Genomic DNA, 19041 nt, shown 5'->3' with positions numbered 1-19041 from the left:
CCCCCACCCTGCCCTAACTTTCCTTGGTCATTAAAAATGTCCTTGTAAGCCAAGCAGAACTGCCCAGAACAGACCAGCTTTGCAGGCCAGACTGCCAGGAGAGATGAGAGGGGAGCAGGGGCTTCCCCCACCTGCAAGACAGCACAGAGGGAGGTTCCTTTGCCTGGGAGGTTGGGGCACTCAACAGAAGAGGGAGGAGTCCACTGTGGGGCTATGCCCAAGGGCCACTGGTTAAAGGCCATGGACTCAGTCTCACACCCACAGCGGGCAGGAGATGGGCATATGGTGAAGGCACATGTGAGTTCTGGGGGCCAGCTGCCTGCAGACCTCTACATCTGCCCCTCCCTTCCCCCTCCCTTCCCTCTGTGAGCCAGGGACAGCATCAACACCTCTCAGGGATGCATGGAGGACCAGAGAGGGGCAGACAGTCATCAGGGTCACACAGCAGGGGCTGGAGCAGGTCTTTGCCTATGTGCCCCCGCCCACTGCCAGAAGCTCCCTGACCGCCAAGGCCTCACAGGGCAATGGTCTGGGCACAGCAGAGGGCTTGCGCCCGAGGTCATTTCTGCGATATGAGGGCAAGAGAAATAGTACATCACCCTCCCCCATGCCCTAGACGATGCCACCCTTGTAAGTCATGGTGGCCACGGACTGACATATTCTAACCTTGGACCCTAAGCAACACTCTGTCCCAGAAGTCAGACCACACCGACTCATTTTTAATATTATTTTTAATATTAAATCAGAATTTTAATAGTTGCCACACCAGACAGTACCCTCTCAGATCAAACAATAGAATTCCCTGAATACTTTCCTAAATATACCTAAAAAAAAGAAAATGCTGATCACCTAGAAAACTTTTAATAGTCTAATATTTAAATAATTTCCAATGTTATTTTTACTAAGTTGCTTTTTTTTTTTTTAAAGATTTATTTTTGTTATTTTTTCATTGGAAAGGCGGATATACAGAGAGGAGAGACAGAGAGAAAGATCTTCCGTCCGATGATTCACTCCCCAAGTGAGTGCAACAGGCCGATACTATGTGGATCCGAAGCCAGGAGCCTCTTCCGGGGTCTCCCACGCGGGTGCAGGTTCCCAAAGCTTTGGGCTGTCCTCGACTGCTTTCCCAGGCCACAGGCAGGGAGCTGGAAGGGAAGCGGGGCTGCCGGGATTAGAACTGGCGCCCATATGGGATCCCGGGCGTGCAAGGCGAGGACCTTTAACCACTTGCGCCACCGCGCCGGGCCCCCAAGTTGCTTTTAAATAGTTGAGATGTACACTCATGTGGTCCAAGATTAAGGTAGGGAGGGTGGAGGCACGGAGGTAGGCGGTTGGGACAAGTATTCCAATTTTTCCCCCCACAGCAGGGGAAAGGGAGGGAACTACTTCTTGCTGTCAAACTACATCAGCACCGGGGTGGAGTAAGGTCATGTGATGAGAAGGCCAATCCAATTGAACGCAGGAGCAGACAGCTGTTGAGATGCCACCTTGGGCAGAAGAACCCTGCCACCCACATGGAGGACACAGAATGTATTCCTATCCCTGGGTTTCATCCTGGCTCAGCCCTGGCGGTGTGGGCATTTGGGAAGTGAACCAGCAGACGGGTGATCCATTTGTGCTTTATTTCAAATGAAATGAAGAATGAAGAATTCAAATAGCAGCAGGTGGAGGGGACACGCATTTCACCTTTCCTACCCCAGGCAATAGTCTTGTGCACTGAGTCCCCAGCTCTGTTGACACTTCAAACTCCAGGCTCCGGGCACAGGCAGCTGTTGGCCACAGTCCTCAGGCTGCCCTATGTGACCACACCCTCACCTCCTGAGCCCCAGGAAGCTGAGAAGAGGGGAAGTGGGGCTCACAGTGCCCAGGGCGAGACCCCCCTACTAAGCTGTCACCGCCCCCTGCCTGCCACTCCTAGCTCCTCCTTCTTGGGTGGGGCGAGGGTAAGTTCAAGGCCAGCACAGCACCAACCCTATGCTACTCCTGCCCCCGGCCCCTGCCCAGAGCATCCAGCTCCTCTCTGTGCAAGGCGCCTGGGTGGGCCTCGTCCTGCTGTGTCCTGAGTCTGGGACAGAGCCCAGCACACACACAGCCAGGCCCGGGAAGTGGTTTGCACACGTGGGTCTCAGGGCTGCTCTGCAGAGCACACAGAGCAGGTCCCCAGTCACCTCCAGGACTCACATCAGGAACCCGGGGCTAAGGTTCCCCTGGAGGGTGGCACGGTCCCAGCAGGTTGGCTGCCAGGCCCTCCGTATGTGTGTGTGTGAACTGAAGGGAGACGCATGCCTGGAGACAGGGGGGCTGGCCCTGGTGACCTTTCCAAGTGTCTCCTGACCACTGAAGCTGGAGGAGCCAGTATTTGTGTGGGCGACGCCTCGGCCCGGGAGGCGGGGCTGAGGGGTGGGTAAGAGTTGAGGCATCCAGGAGCAGTGACTCAGGCGCTCAGCACCATGACACTGTGTCTGCATTTAGCTGCTGGCTCCTGTGTCCCTGGCGGGCAGTGGCCCTCTGGGCCCCCCATCTGCCCCTACCCTCTCTCCATCTCGCTTTGGTACTAATGATTTCTCAGCAGCTCTTGTCTCCCTGCCCCATGCCCTCCCTACTCCCACTTCCCTTAAGACAGAGCCCCACAGAGAGGAGTCTCCAGACTGGGTTTGTGGAAGCCACAGAAAAAAACAGTTCCAGCTGTGGGAGCCCCCAGTCTATCGGGCAAACAGGTGGACTTCTGCCAGAGGGTGGGGGCAGAATGACAGTTGGGTAGGGGGAAAGGGCAGCGCAGAATACAGGGCACCTCCACACAGTGCCACGTCTGGTGGTTACCATGACCAGCTGTGCTGTGGGCATCTGGATGGCTCCTGTGCAGGGTGGAGCAATCCAAGAAGCCTCCTTGGTGGAGGTTGGGGGGGAACCTAAGCTGGTCCGGGAAAGAAAGGGGGGATCCTCAGAGAAGGGGCCACACACACTGCCACCTGATCAGGGTCGAGGGCCTTGCCCTCCTCCCTGGAGATCCTTCCTCTGGCTTTTGTCCCCCAAGACTGGCACGGTGTGAATCTGGTTTTATGGAGCAATGGATGGGCAGCTGAGGGCTTCCTGGGCTCACCCCAGCCAGTCGGTCACCAGACATAGAAGGTCAAGTGACGGGGGCAGCTGGACAGGGGGCCAGATCAGGCACCTTTGGGTTTGAATCTCAGCTCTGCCCCTGTCCATAAAGGTAAGCCCTTCCCTGCCTGGATGGCCCTATCTATAAAATGAGCTTAACAGCAGCGCCCCCACCCCACCTGTCTGGCCATGCTGGGCAGCTCCTGGCCAGAAGCTGTGTTCACAAAGCAGCCTGGAAGTTGGAGCTAGAAAAGTTTGCTTCCGGAATGCTCCTTCACCTGCAAAGGAAATCACACAGCAGGGTGAGATTCAGGGCAACCCCATGGAATCGAGATCAAGTGTTTGGGAAGGTGACCTACCAGCACCTCCCAGACAATTCCCAGACAAGCCAGTGATCTGCCCCGGGCCCTGCCTCAGGCTGCAGCTCTCTTCTCTTGGGTCCCTAAGAGAGAGAGAGAGAGACAGAGAGAGAGAGAGTGTGTGTGTGAAAGTGAGAGAGAGAGTGTGCTTGTGAGACCTGGAGGTGGGGGGTCGGGTGGAAACAGGGATCCATGAGAGCTGGCTGGCGAGAGGCAGCTGCCCACCTACCTCCTGCCCCCAACCCAGGTGGCTGTGAGGCTATACTAAGAAATGGGCTGGAGACATCCCATGCCATGGGCTTCACTGCACAGAGTGGTCCGGTTATGGGGTGGAGGGGTGGTCTTCTACCACCCTGGAGTTTGCCAGCTGGTTGGGGGTGGGGGCTCAGCCCTTGCAGAACCAGGGTCTGAATCCCCTGAGAGGCTCCAGGCTGAAGGAGGGACCACCAGATAACCCCCTCCCACACACACACCTTCCTGCAAGGGCTTAGGGCAAGCAAGGCACGGGGTAGGGGCAGTCTGGGTGGCCAGGGGTCAGCACTCCGACCCCTGCCCCACCCCCAGCCCTGCAGTGTTGGGCGCCCTGGGGCTGGAGCAATGGGTCTGGAATGTTAGGCTGTGAGCTCAGCTCTCCGGCCTGTGGCCTGCGTGTGCTCGGCTGTCAGCAAGGCTGGCTCACGGGAGAAGATTTCCAGTCCCCTACGGCCACGGAGAGGCCTAAATTTAGCTGGGAGACAAGGGGCTGGCAGTGAGCCCAGGGCCAGTAGAGCCTTATAAAGCGCGGACAACCAGGGCCCCCGGCAGGCTTTGCCAGAGGCCTGCACCCACTCGGTACTCCTGTGCAGCCCCTGCCCGCCAGGACAGGGCCCACATCGCCCGTGGATGAGCCACAGAACCTCCTCCTCCTTCAGAGCGGAGAGAAGTTTTCACTCCTCTTCCTCCTCCTCCTCTTCCTCCTCTTCCTCCGCGGCCTCCCGTGCCCTCCCAGCCCAGGACCCACCCATGGAGAAGGCACTGAGCATGTTTTCTGAGGACTTTGGCAGCTTCATGAGGCCCCACTCGGAGGCCCTGGCCTTTCCAGGCAAGTGCTCAGGCTTTGAAGGGGTGGGAAACACATGGGGAGGGGGCACTGGCTCCAGGACACTGCCAGATGTGCACTGTGGTTGCCCACCTTCTGGGGACAGGGACTGCACCGTCTGAGTCACGTGTGGTTACAGAGGTAGATGTGGTCATGGAAACAGGTGGGCTCCCGATGAATGGTTATGGCTCTAGGGCTGAGCCACTCGCTCTCGGGGTCACACAAGGCCTGTGACTGGCCAGATCCCAGATGGAACATTGGAGGTGTGGGTTGGGGGTGGGAGATACGCCCCACCTCCAGGCTAAGAGGGATGGCTGGGCACTGCCCCACACCCACCACAGCAAAGGTGGGCTGCACTGGAGAGGAGGGGGATGTGAGCAACAAATGAGGAGGAGGCCAGCAAGTCCTGGAGGCCCGCCTTGCCCCATGCCCGGCTCATGGGAGGGCCTTTCCTGCAGCCCGTTCAGCGGGTCCAGGGAACATCAAGACCCTCGGAGATGCCTATGAGTTTGCAGTGGATGTGAGGGACTTCTCACCGGAAGACATCATCGTCACTACCTCCAACAACCACATTGAGGTGCGAGCTGAGAAGGTAAGCCTGGCCCCTCCCACCCCTACCCCCGGAGTCACTCCTGTGCCCCCAGCCCTCCGTGTCTCCCTCCCCTATCTTGCATCCTGGAATGCCTGCTCCACTCCCTGAGGTTAGAGACCTGTTCCCGTAGGCCAAGGACAGTAACCTCCTAGTGCCTCCCTCTGCCTCCCAGGGAGCCAGAGCCAGGAGTCCTGGGCAATAGTGGGAACCTGGAGAATAGGGAGAGGTGGGGGCATAGAAGCAGAGGGGCCACAGCAGGAGGATGGGAGGTGGTGGTGTGGAGTGAGGTGGGTAGATGGGGACTCAACTGCCAACAGTGGGAGGAGTTTCCCACACGCCCCACCTCCAGGCCTCAGCCAGCCCCGTCCTGGACCCTGACTTAGGGGCCAGGCAGAAGCCTGCAGTTGGGGACACACACACATACATACACTTATTGGCCTGTGCTACTGGGTGGGAGGCACTGGGCATCCATTTGGGAGGAAGATGCTGCCAGGGCTGTTGTCCCAGGTGGCTGTAGCCACCGCTACCTCTGGCATTCCCCAGGGCATCCTACCCAAGGACCCTGCCCCCATTCCCTCAGGACCTAGCTTTTATCCCCAGAGCATGCAAGGCTAGCATGCTGGGCACCTCTGCCAGGGATGTCAAGGACTGTGGGCCCTCAGGTCCAAGGGTAGCACGTGTCAGTTCTGCCACCGTGACAGTGACTCAGCCATCCTGTCCCCTCTGGACACTGTGTGCTGGCTGGACCTGCACAGCAGGAGCCACCGGCCTGGCCAAGAGTAGACAACAATGGGCCTGGGCAGCCAAGAAGGCACAGCTGTCCCCTGCGCCATCATCTCCCGCATAGCTGAGGAGGCCAGGCTCAGAGCCCCCGCCTACCTTCAGACACAGCCTAAGTCCCTTGGCCATTTCTGGGAATCCCTGGAGCCCCCTTTGCTCACCTCCTGTGCACCTGATGGCTGGAGGTGCCCAGATGGGGACAGAATGGAGAGGGAGGGGCTGTGGCTCGATAAGGAGCTGGGGCATCCTCCCTGACCTGTGTGTGGCCCCTTCCCCAGCTGGCGGCAGATGGCACCGTCATGAACACCTTTGCTCACAAGTGCCAGCTGCCAGATGACGTGGACCCCACATCGGTGACCTCTGCCCTGCGGGAAGATGGCAGCCTCACCATCCGGGCCCGACGTCACCCACACACGCAGCATGTCCAGCAGACCTTCCGGACAGAGATTAAGATCTGACAGTGTCCTTCCCTCCCCACTGCTCCTTCCCCACTGACCTGCCACCGTCTGAGTCACCAGCGGCACCAGTGGCAGGGGTGGGTGGGGACAGCAGCCTGACCCCTTCACTGAGCTCCCAGGACAGCTCAGCCCAGGGTCTGGCCCCTGATACCCCCAGACCCCAGGTGGGTCATCCCCCCAGACTAGGGTCCTCCACTTTGCCTCGCTTAGGGCACCCAGGTTCCAAGTGTGGCCATCCTCCCTCATCCAGGTTAGAGGGCTTGCAGTGGGGAAAAGGAATTCCAAAGATGCTACTTTGGGGAATGCGTTAGGGGCCTAGAATCTGCAGGACAGACAAATCTTATTATCTGAGGGGGTGGTCTTTGCAGGGCAGGGGCGGGGGATTGGGGATTGGGGACTGGGACACTCCGACCAAGGGGAGCAGAAGAGGCAGAGGGTCATGGACAGAGACAGATCTAAGTGGGATGCCTCAGAGAGACTAGGAGGAGAAACCACTCATGATTTAAAACTTCCTCGGCCGCCAAGTCCCCGACCTACCAGCAGGCTATGTGCCATCCTGTGCCCCAGGCCAGTCAGCCAGCTGTGCCAAGGTAGGGCCATGCCACACCTCTGCCTAGCCAGGCTTTCCCTGGCATAACAGATTCTTGACAGGATGTGCAAGACTGCTGATGTGGGCTGCCTGATGTGCCTCCAGACCAGGCCAGGGCAAAGCTGGGTACTTGCAGCCATAGCCTAGCATTCCTGTGGCGGTTCCCCCTACAGATGTATCATCAAAGGTAGCCTCAAGCCCAGGACAGGACTTTGGGGTCTCATGATGGGAACCCCTTTTATGTAGTCTTCTCTGGGCCACCACCCTTCTCCTTTCCTGACCCATGTCTGTAGGTTTGGTATACGCATCACACATACCTACTGTTGCCCTTCAGATGTTAGCTTGCTGTCGGTCAAGGCCAGGGCATCCTACAAGCATATTTACCATCCACTGTTGTCAGTGGGGACCCTAGGTCTTGTCACTTAAGGCTGGACCTGAACCCAGGACACTAGCTGTCCATACCCCTGCCTATATGCCCTGAGAGAATTCTCTCTCCTCACTCTGCCCCATGCAGTCCTGTTGGGGGGACATGGGGAACACAGGAAGTGTCCCAAATAATCTCCCTGACCACCCTCCCCCTCCAGGTCAATCTTAACCCTGTGGAGCCCTGGCTGAGCCCAGTGCTCAGCCTCCCACATACAGATGCAGGGTGAAGAGGATGTCTCCCAGGTGGCTAAGGTCCCAAGTAGCAGGGCCAGCCTCCGCCTTCTACACCATTCATTCTGGCCACTCTGGGGCCCTTGGGGGTGGGGGAGGACAGGGGTGTGCCGTAACCTGTACACACAATAAAGGATGGTCCCAGTCTCCTGGGATCACTGGCTGAAGACTCTACTTGGGACAGGGCTGGAGACAGCTGGGCTGGGAAACTCCAAGATAAAGAGCCGCACCCTTGCTGGGATTTGGGGTCTGGGAGGAGGAGGGGGGACTCTAGCTCCAGCTAAGCCCTCTCAGAAACTGTATGTGCCTATGGCTCCCCTGACCCACCTGGGCAGGAACGCCAGGATGGCAGTGGTAAGAAACTTTGCAGTCCCTCTCTCTCACCTGCCTTGCCATCCATTCACTCCTGAGACATGTATTGTCTGGCTACAGTGTGCCAGGCATGGTGCCAGGCACCAGCTGCAAGGGCAGCCAAGCTACACCAGGTCCCTTCCCTCTGGAAGTCTTTCTTGTATGGAACTAGAGTTCTGGGACTCACAGAGGCTGAGCACCCAAGGGGGCAGCCTCCTGGGGCCCCAGTGGCACCAGGGGAGGGGTGCTCACTGTTTGGGGGTAGGGGGAACACGCCCTGCACACCCTCAGCAGTACTGAAATCTGAGATGCAGACGCTCCAACCCCCCTACCAGTCTGGGTGGGGGTAACGGGGTGCGGTATTTCCAGGCTCCATGACTCACTGATTCCACAGGCTATTTGCAGCCCGACACTCATCGACTACCCCAGCAGGGGTGGGAGAGAGGCAGTGTCTCCCCTACGCCCTTCATCCCCAGTTAGGCTTCTGACCCCAATGCGTCCTGACCCCAATGCGGCGCCCCTGTCCTGGGCCGCTGGCATCCGGGCTGGAAAAGAAGAGGCGTTTTGTGTTTGTGGGGGGAGGAACAACCCGACCTTGGTCCCAACAATCTCCTTTGCCGGCCGCACTGGAGGAGGAAATGAGGGCTGTGCGGGGAGGGGAGGACCCCACAATTAGATAAAGAAAGCCAACTGCCAAGGTGACCCCGCGGCGGGGTGCGAAGGGGAAACATGGCCCCACCTGTCGTCGGCTCCGCCCCCGGGCGCCAGCGTGCTTTGTCTGGGGCGGGGAGGGTGTGCTCCCCACTCCTTTGAGGCTAAATTTAGGCCTGGCCACTGGCCCTGCGCCGTGCTCCCTATCCCCAGCCCACGAAGAGTGAGTCCTAAGGCTCCATTCATCATGCCTAGTGTGTGCCCAGAGGCGCGCTGCCCGCCCCACCTCAGTCCTGCTATGGAGGGCTGCTGTTCTCCGCAGAAGGGTGCCCAGATCCTGGAGGGCAAGTAGCTGGGCCAAGGCCAGCTGGCTCAGAAGTGGAAAGGCTGGGATTCGAACGTTTGTCCAAGTCAGCTTGCCATGGAGTTGAGACAGCACAGCTTCGCATCCCCTCCTCCCCAGCCTTTATATGGAGGGAGGGGTACTTGCAGCTTTGCAGCTTTTGGGGTGGACCTGGAAAGGAGCCAGAAGAAATTTATGTATTTATTTATTTATTTTTAATTTTTTTCCAGAGGAAATTTAAGTGACTGAGGATTTTTGAGGCTGAAGACTTTTGGGAGGGTCTGGTTGAGCAGGGGACCAGGGGGGCAGGATGCCCTGAGCGGCACAGAGGGTCTTTGAGGTTCTCTCATTGTACAGGCCACTCCTCCTCTACTTCCTCCAGAAGAGTGAAGACCCCGGACTCCATAGCCTCACACCAGAGCTGCTTCCCTGTACCAACCCCACTCTGCAAATCCCACATCCCGCGTGGCTTCCCAAATCCCAGCTCACAGGCTCCCCAGGTTGTCAGGAATACTTTCTCTGTATTTGGCTGGTACCTTCTCCTGCCCCTCCTGGTTCCAAAGCCAAGCCAGCCAGCCTGGTGCAGAGTGGAGGGGCAGAGTGTCTGAAGCCTGGCCGCCTCCGGTCAAAGCTGGGGCTGCGTCTGTGCTGTGTGGCTCTAAGCAGGGAACGTCCCTTCACTGTGCTTTGCACGGTCTCTGTACAATCGGGCAGGACATTTGCCAGTTCAGTGAGCTCTCTGATGGTAACTGTTAGGTTTTAAATGCACTTAAAGTTCTTACAGTTACGCACAGCTAATTCCCACTGCCAAGTCCTCTTTTCACAATTAGTTTGCCACAAGCCAAAACCCCAGACCCAGAAAGGTGCTCAGGAGGTCCTTTTATTCCAACGGGGTAGGAACGGGAGTGGGAGTGCAGGGGAAGCGAACTAGAAGGGGCACATCTCCTGCCATGGCAGCAGGATGGGGGGTGCCAGGGCAGGGGAAGGGACGAGACGGAGGGGGACGGACCGGAGACAGCCAGGAAAGTCTCTGTCCCAAGCCTGATCTGCCACTGGCTAAGCCAGTCACGTGGTCTGTGGGGGCCTCAGCACGATGCCTGGTGCCCGAGGGACACTGGCAGCCAGCTCTCGCCACTCTCCACTTCACTGCCCACAGGGCTTTGTGTCCACAACAGCCATTCCTTCACTGTCCCCTTCCAGCTGTGTTTTTCCTGTGGTTTTTCTCTACCTCCCAGACTGTTCCTGCCTCTATTCCCATTTCTTTTCTTTGTTAAAAGTGCTTAAAGACAAGGAGTGAAATCATGGCTTTCATACAAATAGGAAACAGGTCAGGGTTAAAGAGATTTTATTACTAGCATAGAGGGAAAATTCACACAAGGTAAAAATTAATCATTTTCTAGTGTATGCTTCAGTGGCGCTGAGAACACTCCCAAGGTCATACAGCCATAACCGTTCTCCAATTCCGGAACATTTTTTTTTTCTAACAGCTAAAGCAATCCTGTGTCTTGGTTCCTTAAAAAAAAAAAAATCATGTTTGTGTTTTCTACTTGAAAGGCAGAGTAACATAGAAACAGAGAGAGAGAGAGAAGGAAAGATCTATCTACTGGCTCACTCCCAAGTTCTTTCCAAATGTTGTAGTGACCCAAACTGGGCCAGAACAAAGCCCATAACTCCATCTGGATCTCCCACCTGGGTGGGCAGGGATCCAAGGACCTGGGCAGAGCTGCAGGAAGCAGAGCAGCCAGACTTGGGCTGGCACTCCAGTGCGTGATGTGCACAGTCAAAGCAACAGCCTCACCCTCTCCCTCCTTCACAGTGTGTTTTAACAAAACACAAAGAGATCAGGTCACATGTGGAGACTGGAAGCTGACCTGGCCTACCGTCCTGAAAACCTGGGAGTGCAATGAGGTGCAATAGGTCTCTGCTGGACACCAGAGGAGGGCCTGCCTGCTGCTGTGTCCCAGTGCAGTGTCTTTCTGCAAAACCACTAATGCCACCCAGAATCGGGGGAGGGGCACCCTCAGGACCACCTGCCAACTTCTTGCCGACATGTCCCAGGGGACTGCACATATGCCTGTTCCTGTCTAACCCTGTTGTGTAATGATATCCCCCCAACTTCTATATCACTCTCCCAGTCACCACTTTCCTGGGGCACTAAAAAGCACTCTTTTATCCTCATTTGTTCATTGATCAACCATGTACAGGGCACAGCAGGAGCCAGGGTGTGCAGCCACCCTGCCCAGGCTGTGAATTTGCTCAGTGACCTTTGCTCAGTGACCTTGGGCAAAGTATTTCTCTCCTGGTACCTGTTTCTGCAGCTCACCTCCCAGGACGGGAAACTAGCCGTGGTATCTATAAGGATGTCCGACCAAGGGTAGCAAGAACGAAGTGTCTGATTCTCCCCGACCCCTGCTAAAGCCTCATCAGGACCCCCGCGGTTACATTCTGAAATGGCAGGTCCATAAGTACCTGACTTGGTCACAGATTCCAACACTGGACCCGGGGCTGTCCAGTGTGGTGGCAGAGCGACACCTGCTGTTGCTGAGCAGGGTGTGCAGCCATGGGCCTCCCTTTTTCTGGAGGGTCATAATCCCTGGGCAGCATTCGGGCTTGGGGTAAGGAGAGGGGAGGACTCCATCTGTGCGTACATCGCCAACATACAATCATGGTGTCTGCAGTCACACCCACACTCCCCTTTGCCTAGATGAAGGTCAGCCTCCTGTGCTTGTTAAAGCCCACGCACAGGAGCCAGAGGGTTTTTTTCTCCCCCCACAGTAGGCCTGTGGGGGTGGCATTTTGCTGGCAGAGTAAGCAAGCGATCGATGCATCTGGGTCACTAGATTTTGTGAAGACCTATGAAATCGCCATTGAGTCCCTTCCCTGCACAGGTGGAGTTAGGGCTGTTCATCTAAGACGTGTGTACAGCCTCACAGCCATGCCAGTGACCCAACTTCTGCTCAGGAATGCAGGAACCAGACCAACCCCTCCTTCCCTGATTTTCTGTACCCACTGGGGACAGTGTAGGCCTGGCATGCAATAGGTAAACAATTATTACTCTTATTTCCATTATGTGGAATTAATACTCCCTTTTTTTTCTGAACATTATCCTCCCTGAGAGAAGAGCTCCCCCTATTTCCTACTTTGGGACACCAGGGCCCTCCTGAGTTCTCCTGTGAGATGCCAGCATCTCTGGACATCATACCACTGCCAGGCTGGCGAATCACCCTCTTTGATGTCCTATGCCCTGCTGGTGATGTCCACACTTGCATGAGGAACCAAGGTGACAGCAAACAGCATATCACCCGTTTAGCACCCTGGGGAATCCTGACCACCTGCTCTTGCAAGCTCTGGAAATGAGGGGCCAGAGGAGGGTGGATTTTTAAGGGACTGGCTCCTTTTCATTTTTTTAAATTAAATTTTTATTCAAAAAAGTTAGAGATTTCCCATTCCCTTTGCTGGTTCAATCCCCAAATGCCCACAACAGCTGGGGCTAGGCTGAAGCCAGGAACCCTGCACTCTACCCAAGCCTCCCACACGGGCTTTGAGTGAGCCCTAGTCTGTGCCCCAAGTACTTGTGTTCTCTCCCACTATCTCCGAGGATGCACATCAGCAGAAAGCTTGAATCTAGAACCAAGCGAGGAAACCAAATCCAGGCACTCTGTTATGTGGGTGTTCCAAAGGGCATCTTGATGGCTACGCAAACACCTGCCCCTCATAGGTTATTCCCTGAGCTTTATTCCCTGCTCAGAGACACTCTTCACAGATTCCAGTCACAAAGTTCTTCCCCCAGGCATGTTCCATCGCAGCATCTGACTTGTGTCAGATCCAACAGCATCCATCACTGTTCAACATCATCTTAATGGGTGTTTCCTGTTGTCCTTCCCCCCTTCTTCTACTGCCAAGAAAGCTGTATAGCATATGCTCCCCAGGCAGGGCCTGGCGTGGGGGAAGATGCTGGTCATATTTGCTGCAGGAATGGATTAATCCCTGCCAAGCTGGAGGTGCTGGTATGAGAGTGGAAGTAGGACCACTCCCTAAAGGTTGTTTCTAGGGTCCTTTTCTGGCTCGGACACAAGACTGGCTTGACTGGGGAAGTGTAGGTGGGTCCTGGTGATGACAGCCCACTTTCCACGGCCTGGCCCTTCCCACTAATCTGCCTGCCCGCAGACACAGGAAGAGAGGGCTTTGAGCGAGCCCTTGACTGTGCCCCAAGTTGAAGACCTGGCAGGCCCACCCTTAGAGGGGCTCCCCTTCACTCTTGAAACCTCCTGGGGACAGAGTGAGCCAACTGCAGAGGAATCTGGGGTCTTAACCCCTTTGCACGACAAATGAGGGTAGCCGGCCTGGGCCCGGAATCCACTCTCCAGGAGCATCTTCTGAGCTGTGCTCACCCCACAGAACACCATGTAGGTCTTCATTGGTAGTATAGCAGGGCTTTGTGGGGGCCTCCAGCCTCCATGCGCCATGGGAGAGGCTGGCAACAAGAGCCGTTCCCCTCGAGTGCAGTCAACGAGGAAGGTCACATGAGCTTTAGGGATGGCCTTCTGAGAGCGAATCAGCTTCTCTCCTGGAAGGAAGAAAAAGACCAAGATTTGCATTGGTAAAGGCAAGAGACAAGTTTCCCTCCCTCTGACTGTTCATTCACTTTATAGGGGTTAGAGAGTATGGGTTGATACAAAGACAGGAAGACACTTGGGTTTGTTTGTTTGTTTGAACTTTTCCTTTGAAGGTAAGTGAGGGTAATGAGACCTGGAAGGTTGGAGGAGAGGGACCAGATGATCTTTATGGATAAGACTGACATACCAAACTCCTTTAAATCCTCTGTAATACTTGTTATCACTGAACAATGCTGACCACCGAACACCAGTCCATGCAAAACCTAAGACTTGGGACTTGTCTAGCAGGATATCCTATTACCTGACATGATGATGGATCAGCAGACGGGTCACATTTGGCAAGGCCATGACATTAACTAGCACACGAGAGAACCATATCTGGGGGTAGATTATGTGGGGGATGTGTGGGCCAAACCCTGTGGAAATTCTAGCCCCACTGGTTGTTTCAAGAGTTGGGGTGGTGATGGACCAAGCTAGGTATGATTAAGGATCCTGCCATCAATCACAGGTTAAGGAACTTAAAACAGTCTGGGCTGGTCAAGGCAGTAGCACCTGAATATGCATCCTGAGTAGGGTGTGGGGTGGGCTGGGCTGCAACATTTGCCAGCTCATACAAGTCCAAATGGAAGGCCAGACTTCGCTGGGCACTGGCCTAAAACCCAATAGCATGTATGAGAACTGGATCTGGAAGTGGATCAAGTGGAAGAACTTGGGAAACTCCCCTGGCGAGTCATAGCTCCTGCTGGTGAACACGTGGTCCAGACCTGGGGGTTGGACAAGCTGGGCAAAGTAGCTCCAATGGCTGGCTAATATGTGAATTGGTAATGGAAAGGAGTGGCCCAGGCAGAACTGAGCAAACCTTAGCCTACAAGCAAAATTAGAAACCAGGATGGTGCACAGCTCATGCCGAGCTAGGCTCTTGCACCTACTAGTCTACATGAGCCAGGGACGCTAAGCCACAGTGTCTAAGACAGGGGTCAGGACAGGTGAATGGCTGTGCCAATCTGAGTCAGAGCAACCACTGGCATGCGTGTGATCTATGGCTGGGAACAGGCCCAGTTGGGGAGCTAAGGAGACACCCTAGCTAGGTTGAGGTTCCCACCAAAGGGCGCATGGGCTGGAATGGGGGCTGCGTTCGGATCAGGATACGGTTGTAGTCTCACTTAGCACAAGTGTGGACTGGGACTGGACACAACAAGCTGGGCTAGACTCCAACACTATCTGGTGCTCTGGAGGATCAGGGTAGATGTGGGATGGACTAGGCTAGGTCTCAGCCCCTACCAAGCCATGTGTAAGTTATATGTGGGTATGGACGAGCCGTGGCTGGGCTGAAACATCCAACAGCAAGAACCAGATTGGGTTGAAGGTCAGTCAGGAAAAGCCACTGTTCCTGCTAGGACAGGAGGTGAACTGAGTAGGGCTGGCTCATGAACCCCCAGGCTGAATCAGTTCACATCATCCACTGGAGAATCCTAGCACCAGAATAGAGTGTTGGTCGAGCCAAGATTGGTCGTGGCAAAAACCAGTGCACATTACGGCATGCCAAGGTGAGGTTGCCTGTACTGGATGTGACCGCAGCACCCAACCAGCTCTCATGAGAACCAGGAAGGGAAGGAGCAGAGCTGGCAGGCGGAATAAGTGGGGTTCCCACTGGAGAGCATGAGCTGGGATGGGAGCAGACCAGACTAGGCAGGGCTATAACACCTGTGGGCCTCATGTGGACTAGACCAGGGAAAAGACTGCTTAGTCTGGACTGCACCCATTCCAGCTCATGCTCTCCAGTGGGAGTTGCTGTCCAGCAGGGAAGAACCCCCATATTTCCCCTGCCGGCTCCACCCCCTCCCTTCCTGGTTCTCATGTGTGCTGGTTGGACGCTGCAGTCACATCCAGTACAGGCAACCTCACCTTGGCATTCCATAATGTGCACTGTTTTTTTGTTGTGACCAAACCTGGCCCGACCCATACTCTGTTCTGGTGCTAGGATTCTCCAGTGGGTGATGTGAACTGATTCAGCCTGGTCTGCCCCCGACCCATGCCAAATGCATGCCAGTGGGAAACTTTCCATGGCCTGTTCTGGGCTGTTTCCTAACATGCTTCTTGTGCTTACCTGCAGGGACTGTGTCCTGCCAGAGGAGTTTCCCAGACTCCTCCATCAGAACCTCTCCCAATGCCAGATTTCGCACATACCAGGGGGTTCATGAGCCAGCCCTACTCAGTTCACCCTGCCTAATGTGACCTGTCTCCTGATCCATTATCATGTCAGGTAATAGGATATGTTCCTGCTAGACAAGTCCTGAACCTTAGCTTTTGCATGGACTGGTGTTCGGTAGTCAGCATTGTTCAGTGATTACAAGTTCTTCAAAGGAAAAGTTACTCTGTTGTTGGGAATCTATAGGATTGACTCATATCCCAGAAGCACAGTGGGTTCAACATGGAGCTACATAAGCAGTGATTCAAAGAACCAAAACCCCAGAGCTCATGGCCAGGCAGCCAGCAGGCAGAGCTGGAAGTTTCAGCCCCCAGCACAAGGTCGCATTCCCCAATCCCATCCCCCACCCAATGATGGTGGCGGGTGGGCCCTGTGCCCGCCTGGGCCCCGAGATTCCCCCACTCGGTGTACTCACCCCGAAGGGAGCAGCCCCTGGAGCCCAGGTAGGCCCGGGGACAGTTGACCACATGCACGTGGTGGCTGGAGACAAGGATCTGACCTAGCCTGAGACCCACCAGCAGCCTGGGATAGCAGCTAAGGATAACCCAAAGCTTTGGGACCCTGCACCCATATGGGAGACCCGGAAGAGGATCTGGGCTCTTGGCTTCAGATTGGTGCAGTGCTGGCCATTGTGCTCACTTGGGGAGTGAATCATCAGACGGAAGATTATTTCTGTCTCTCCTCCTCTCTGTATATATCTGACTTTGCAATAAAAATAAATAAATCTTTTTTAAAAATCAAGTTGGTGTTGGGGAGGAGGGTAGTTTTGTGGCATAGCAAATTAGGCTACAGCCTGTAGCTCTGGCATCCCATAGGGGCACCAGTTTGAGTCCTGGCTGCTGTATTTCCAATCCAGCTCCCTGCTAATGCACCTCAGAAAGCAGTGGAAGATGGCTCAAATGCTTAGACCCCTACCATCCTTGTGCGAAACCCAGAAGAAGCTCCTGGCTGTTTGGAGAGTGAACCAGAGAATGGAAGACCTCTCTTTGCTGTATTTCCCTCTCTCTGTAATTCTGCCTTTCAAGTTAGTAAACTTAAAAACAGAGATAGATAGAGAGAGAGAAATCAAGTCTAGAATGGGGTCTATGAGTCTGCCTTTCTTTGTTTTTAACTTAAAGATTTATTTATTTATTTTATGCAAAGTCAGAAATACAGAGAGGAGGAGAAACAGAGAGGATTATCTTCTGTCCGATGATTCATTTCCCAAGCAGCCACAACAGCCGGAGCTGAGCTGATCCAAAGCCAAGAGCCTCTCTGGGTTTCCCACACAGGTGCAGGGTCCCAGTACTTTGGGCTGTCCTCAACTGCTTTCCCAGGTCACAAGGAGGGAGCTGGATTAAAGTATAGCTGCCAGGATTAGACCTGGCATCCATATGGGATCCTGGCATTTTCAAGGCCAAGACTTTTGCCACTAGGCTACTGTGCCAGGCCTGAGTCTGGCTTTGTCTAACTGGCTCCCAAGGATGGCACTTTTGCAGGTCCATGGCACCATACTGTGGGCAGCAAGGTCCACAACCCAAGAGGATGGCCGTTTGTGCACACTATGGCTGGAGTCAGGGATCTGAGCATGCACCGCGTGCACGTGTAAGTTCTTAGGATCTTGCCATGCCAGTTGGAAATAGGATGGAGTTCCCGAGGCCTGGCTTCAGCCTGGCCCAGACCTAGCTGTTGTGACCATTTGAGGAGGGAACTGACAGATGGAAGATCTCTGTGTCTCTCTCTGTCACTCTACCTTTCAAATAAGTAAATAACAAATCTTTAAAGATAAAAGGAGTCAACCAAGGCCCCACTTCGCATGGGGATGGACGTTCAGTAAGCCACTATTCCTGCCCCACACAATGTGGTCCCAAGCCTGGTAGAATCCCAACAAGGGTCCGCCATGGGCCCTGGGACCCTCTCTCTGTGCAGCTGGTGGAACCCACTACTCAGTTCAGATGCCAGCCCTGGGGCGGTTTATCCATGGAAGAAGGGGCAGAGCCATCCACCTGAATGTAAAATCTGTCTCACTCTCTCTCTCTTTTTTCTTTTTTTCTTTTTTTTTTTTTTTTAAGATTTATTTACTTTTATTAGAAAGACAGGTCAAATTGATGGAGAAGAGAGACAGAGAGAGAGAAAGATTTTCTCTCTACTGATTCATTCCTAAATGGCTACAACAGGTGGAGCTGAGCTGATTTAAAGCCAGGAACCAGGAATTTCTTCTGGGTTTCCCACGCAGGTGCAGGGTCCAAAAGCTTTGGGCCATCCTCTAGAACATGAACCAGTACCCATATAGGATCTCAGCACTTGCAAGGTGAGGATTTAAGTACTGAGCCATTGTTATGGCCCAAAGCCTGTGCTCTTAAGAGTGACTTGCTGGGCCCGGCGCGGTGGTGCAATGGTTAAGGTCCTCGCTTTGCACCCCCGGGATCCCATATGGGCGCCGGTTCTAATCCCGGCAGCCCCACTTCCCATCCAGCTCCCTGCTTGTGGCCCGGGAAAGCAGTCGAGGATGGCCCAAAAGCTTTGGGACCCTGCACCCGCGTGGGAGACCCAGAAGAGGCTCCTGGCTTCGGATCAGCATAGCACCAGGCTGTTGCGCTCACTTGGGGAGTGAGTCATCGGACGGAAGACCTTCCTCTCTGTTTCTCCTCCTCTCTGTATATCTGACTTTCCAATAAAAATAAATCTTTAAAAAAAAAAAAAAGAGTGACTTGCTAGCTCACTGGAGTGCTACACATGTTTGCCCTTGTACTTGGTGCTGTGAACCAGGACACAGGCTCAGTGGGGTTTGTGTGCTGCTGGGGCTGTGAAACACGGCAATAACGGGACCACACCCTAGCTGCCCCAAGAGGATTGGGGGTCTGCCACAAGATCCCCAGTACTCCACATATCCCCTGCCCTGCCTCTCTCTAAGTGTGGGCTCCCTTCTGGACCCTCTTACCACAGCTGGTCTCCAAGTGTGTCCCAATGCTGGGGTCTCTGAGGTTAGCTCTCCAGTCTCTGGAGTCTTCAGAGGGAGCCATGTGATGGGACGGCAGCAGCGTCGCTCTGGCAGCAAGGAAAGCACTCTTGCCTGCCTCTTGCAGGATGTGGCTCTCCCACCCTGGAACTGGGCCTTTTATTATATTTACCGGAACCAGATCCGGATCTGCTGAGTTCCACCAAAGAGCCACGGGAACTGGCCTGGGGCGGCAAGGGATTGCTTTGATCAACTTGGTTATGTCAACAGGATTATTGTTGAGTAGCTGGAAGGGCCGCCTCCTACTAAACAGAAACGGTT

At 54.9% G+C, this 19041-nt stretch overlaps 2 protein-coding genes across 7 annotated transcripts; one reads left to right on the top strand and one right to left on the bottom strand.

Moving 5' to 3' along the window:
• The first annotated feature begins 4340 nt into the window (after positions 1-4340).
• Positions 4341-6366, top strand: HSPB7 (heat shock protein family B (small) member 7). Of its 6 annotated transcripts, none has more exons than XM_040987684.1 (3): positions 4341-4539; positions 5013-5128; positions 6187-6366. In XM_040987684.1, exons 1-3 carry the CDS (start codon positions 4341-4343, stop codon positions 6364-6366), a joined length of 495 nt encoding a protein of 164 aa, XP_040843618.1. The 6 variants fall into 6 exon arrangements, with proteins under 6 accessions (XP_040843618.1, XP_040843617.1, XP_040843619.1 ...); XM_040987683.1 differs by having other exon boundaries at positions 4995-5113; XM_040987685.1 differs by having other exon boundaries at positions 4995-5128; positions 6229-6366.
• A 6739-nt stretch (positions 6367-13105) lies between these two features.
• LOC121161311 (steroid receptor associated and regulated protein) lies at positions 13106-18784 on the bottom strand. Its single transcript, XM_040987617.1, has 3 exons — positions 18703-18784; positions 13349-13524; positions 13106-13114 (listed from the first exon to the last, which is right to left on the bottom strand). Exons 1-3 carry the CDS (start codon positions 18782-18784, stop codon positions 13106-13108), a joined length of 267 nt encoding a protein of 88 aa, XP_040843551.1.
• Between the last annotated feature and the right edge of the window lie 257 nt (positions 18785-19041).

Source organism: Ochotona curzoniae, unplaced genomic scaffold (assembly GCF_017591425.1).
Source record: "Ochotona curzoniae isolate NIBS_2020 unplaced genomic scaffold, NIBS_Ocur_1.0 contig_4792, whole genome shotgun sequence".
Lineage (NCBI taxonomy): Eukaryota > Metazoa > Chordata > Mammalia > Lagomorpha > Ochotonidae > Ochotona > Ochotona curzoniae.
Note: the sequence above shows the minus strand (reverse complement) of the source record. Positions and strands in the feature narration are given on the sequence as shown.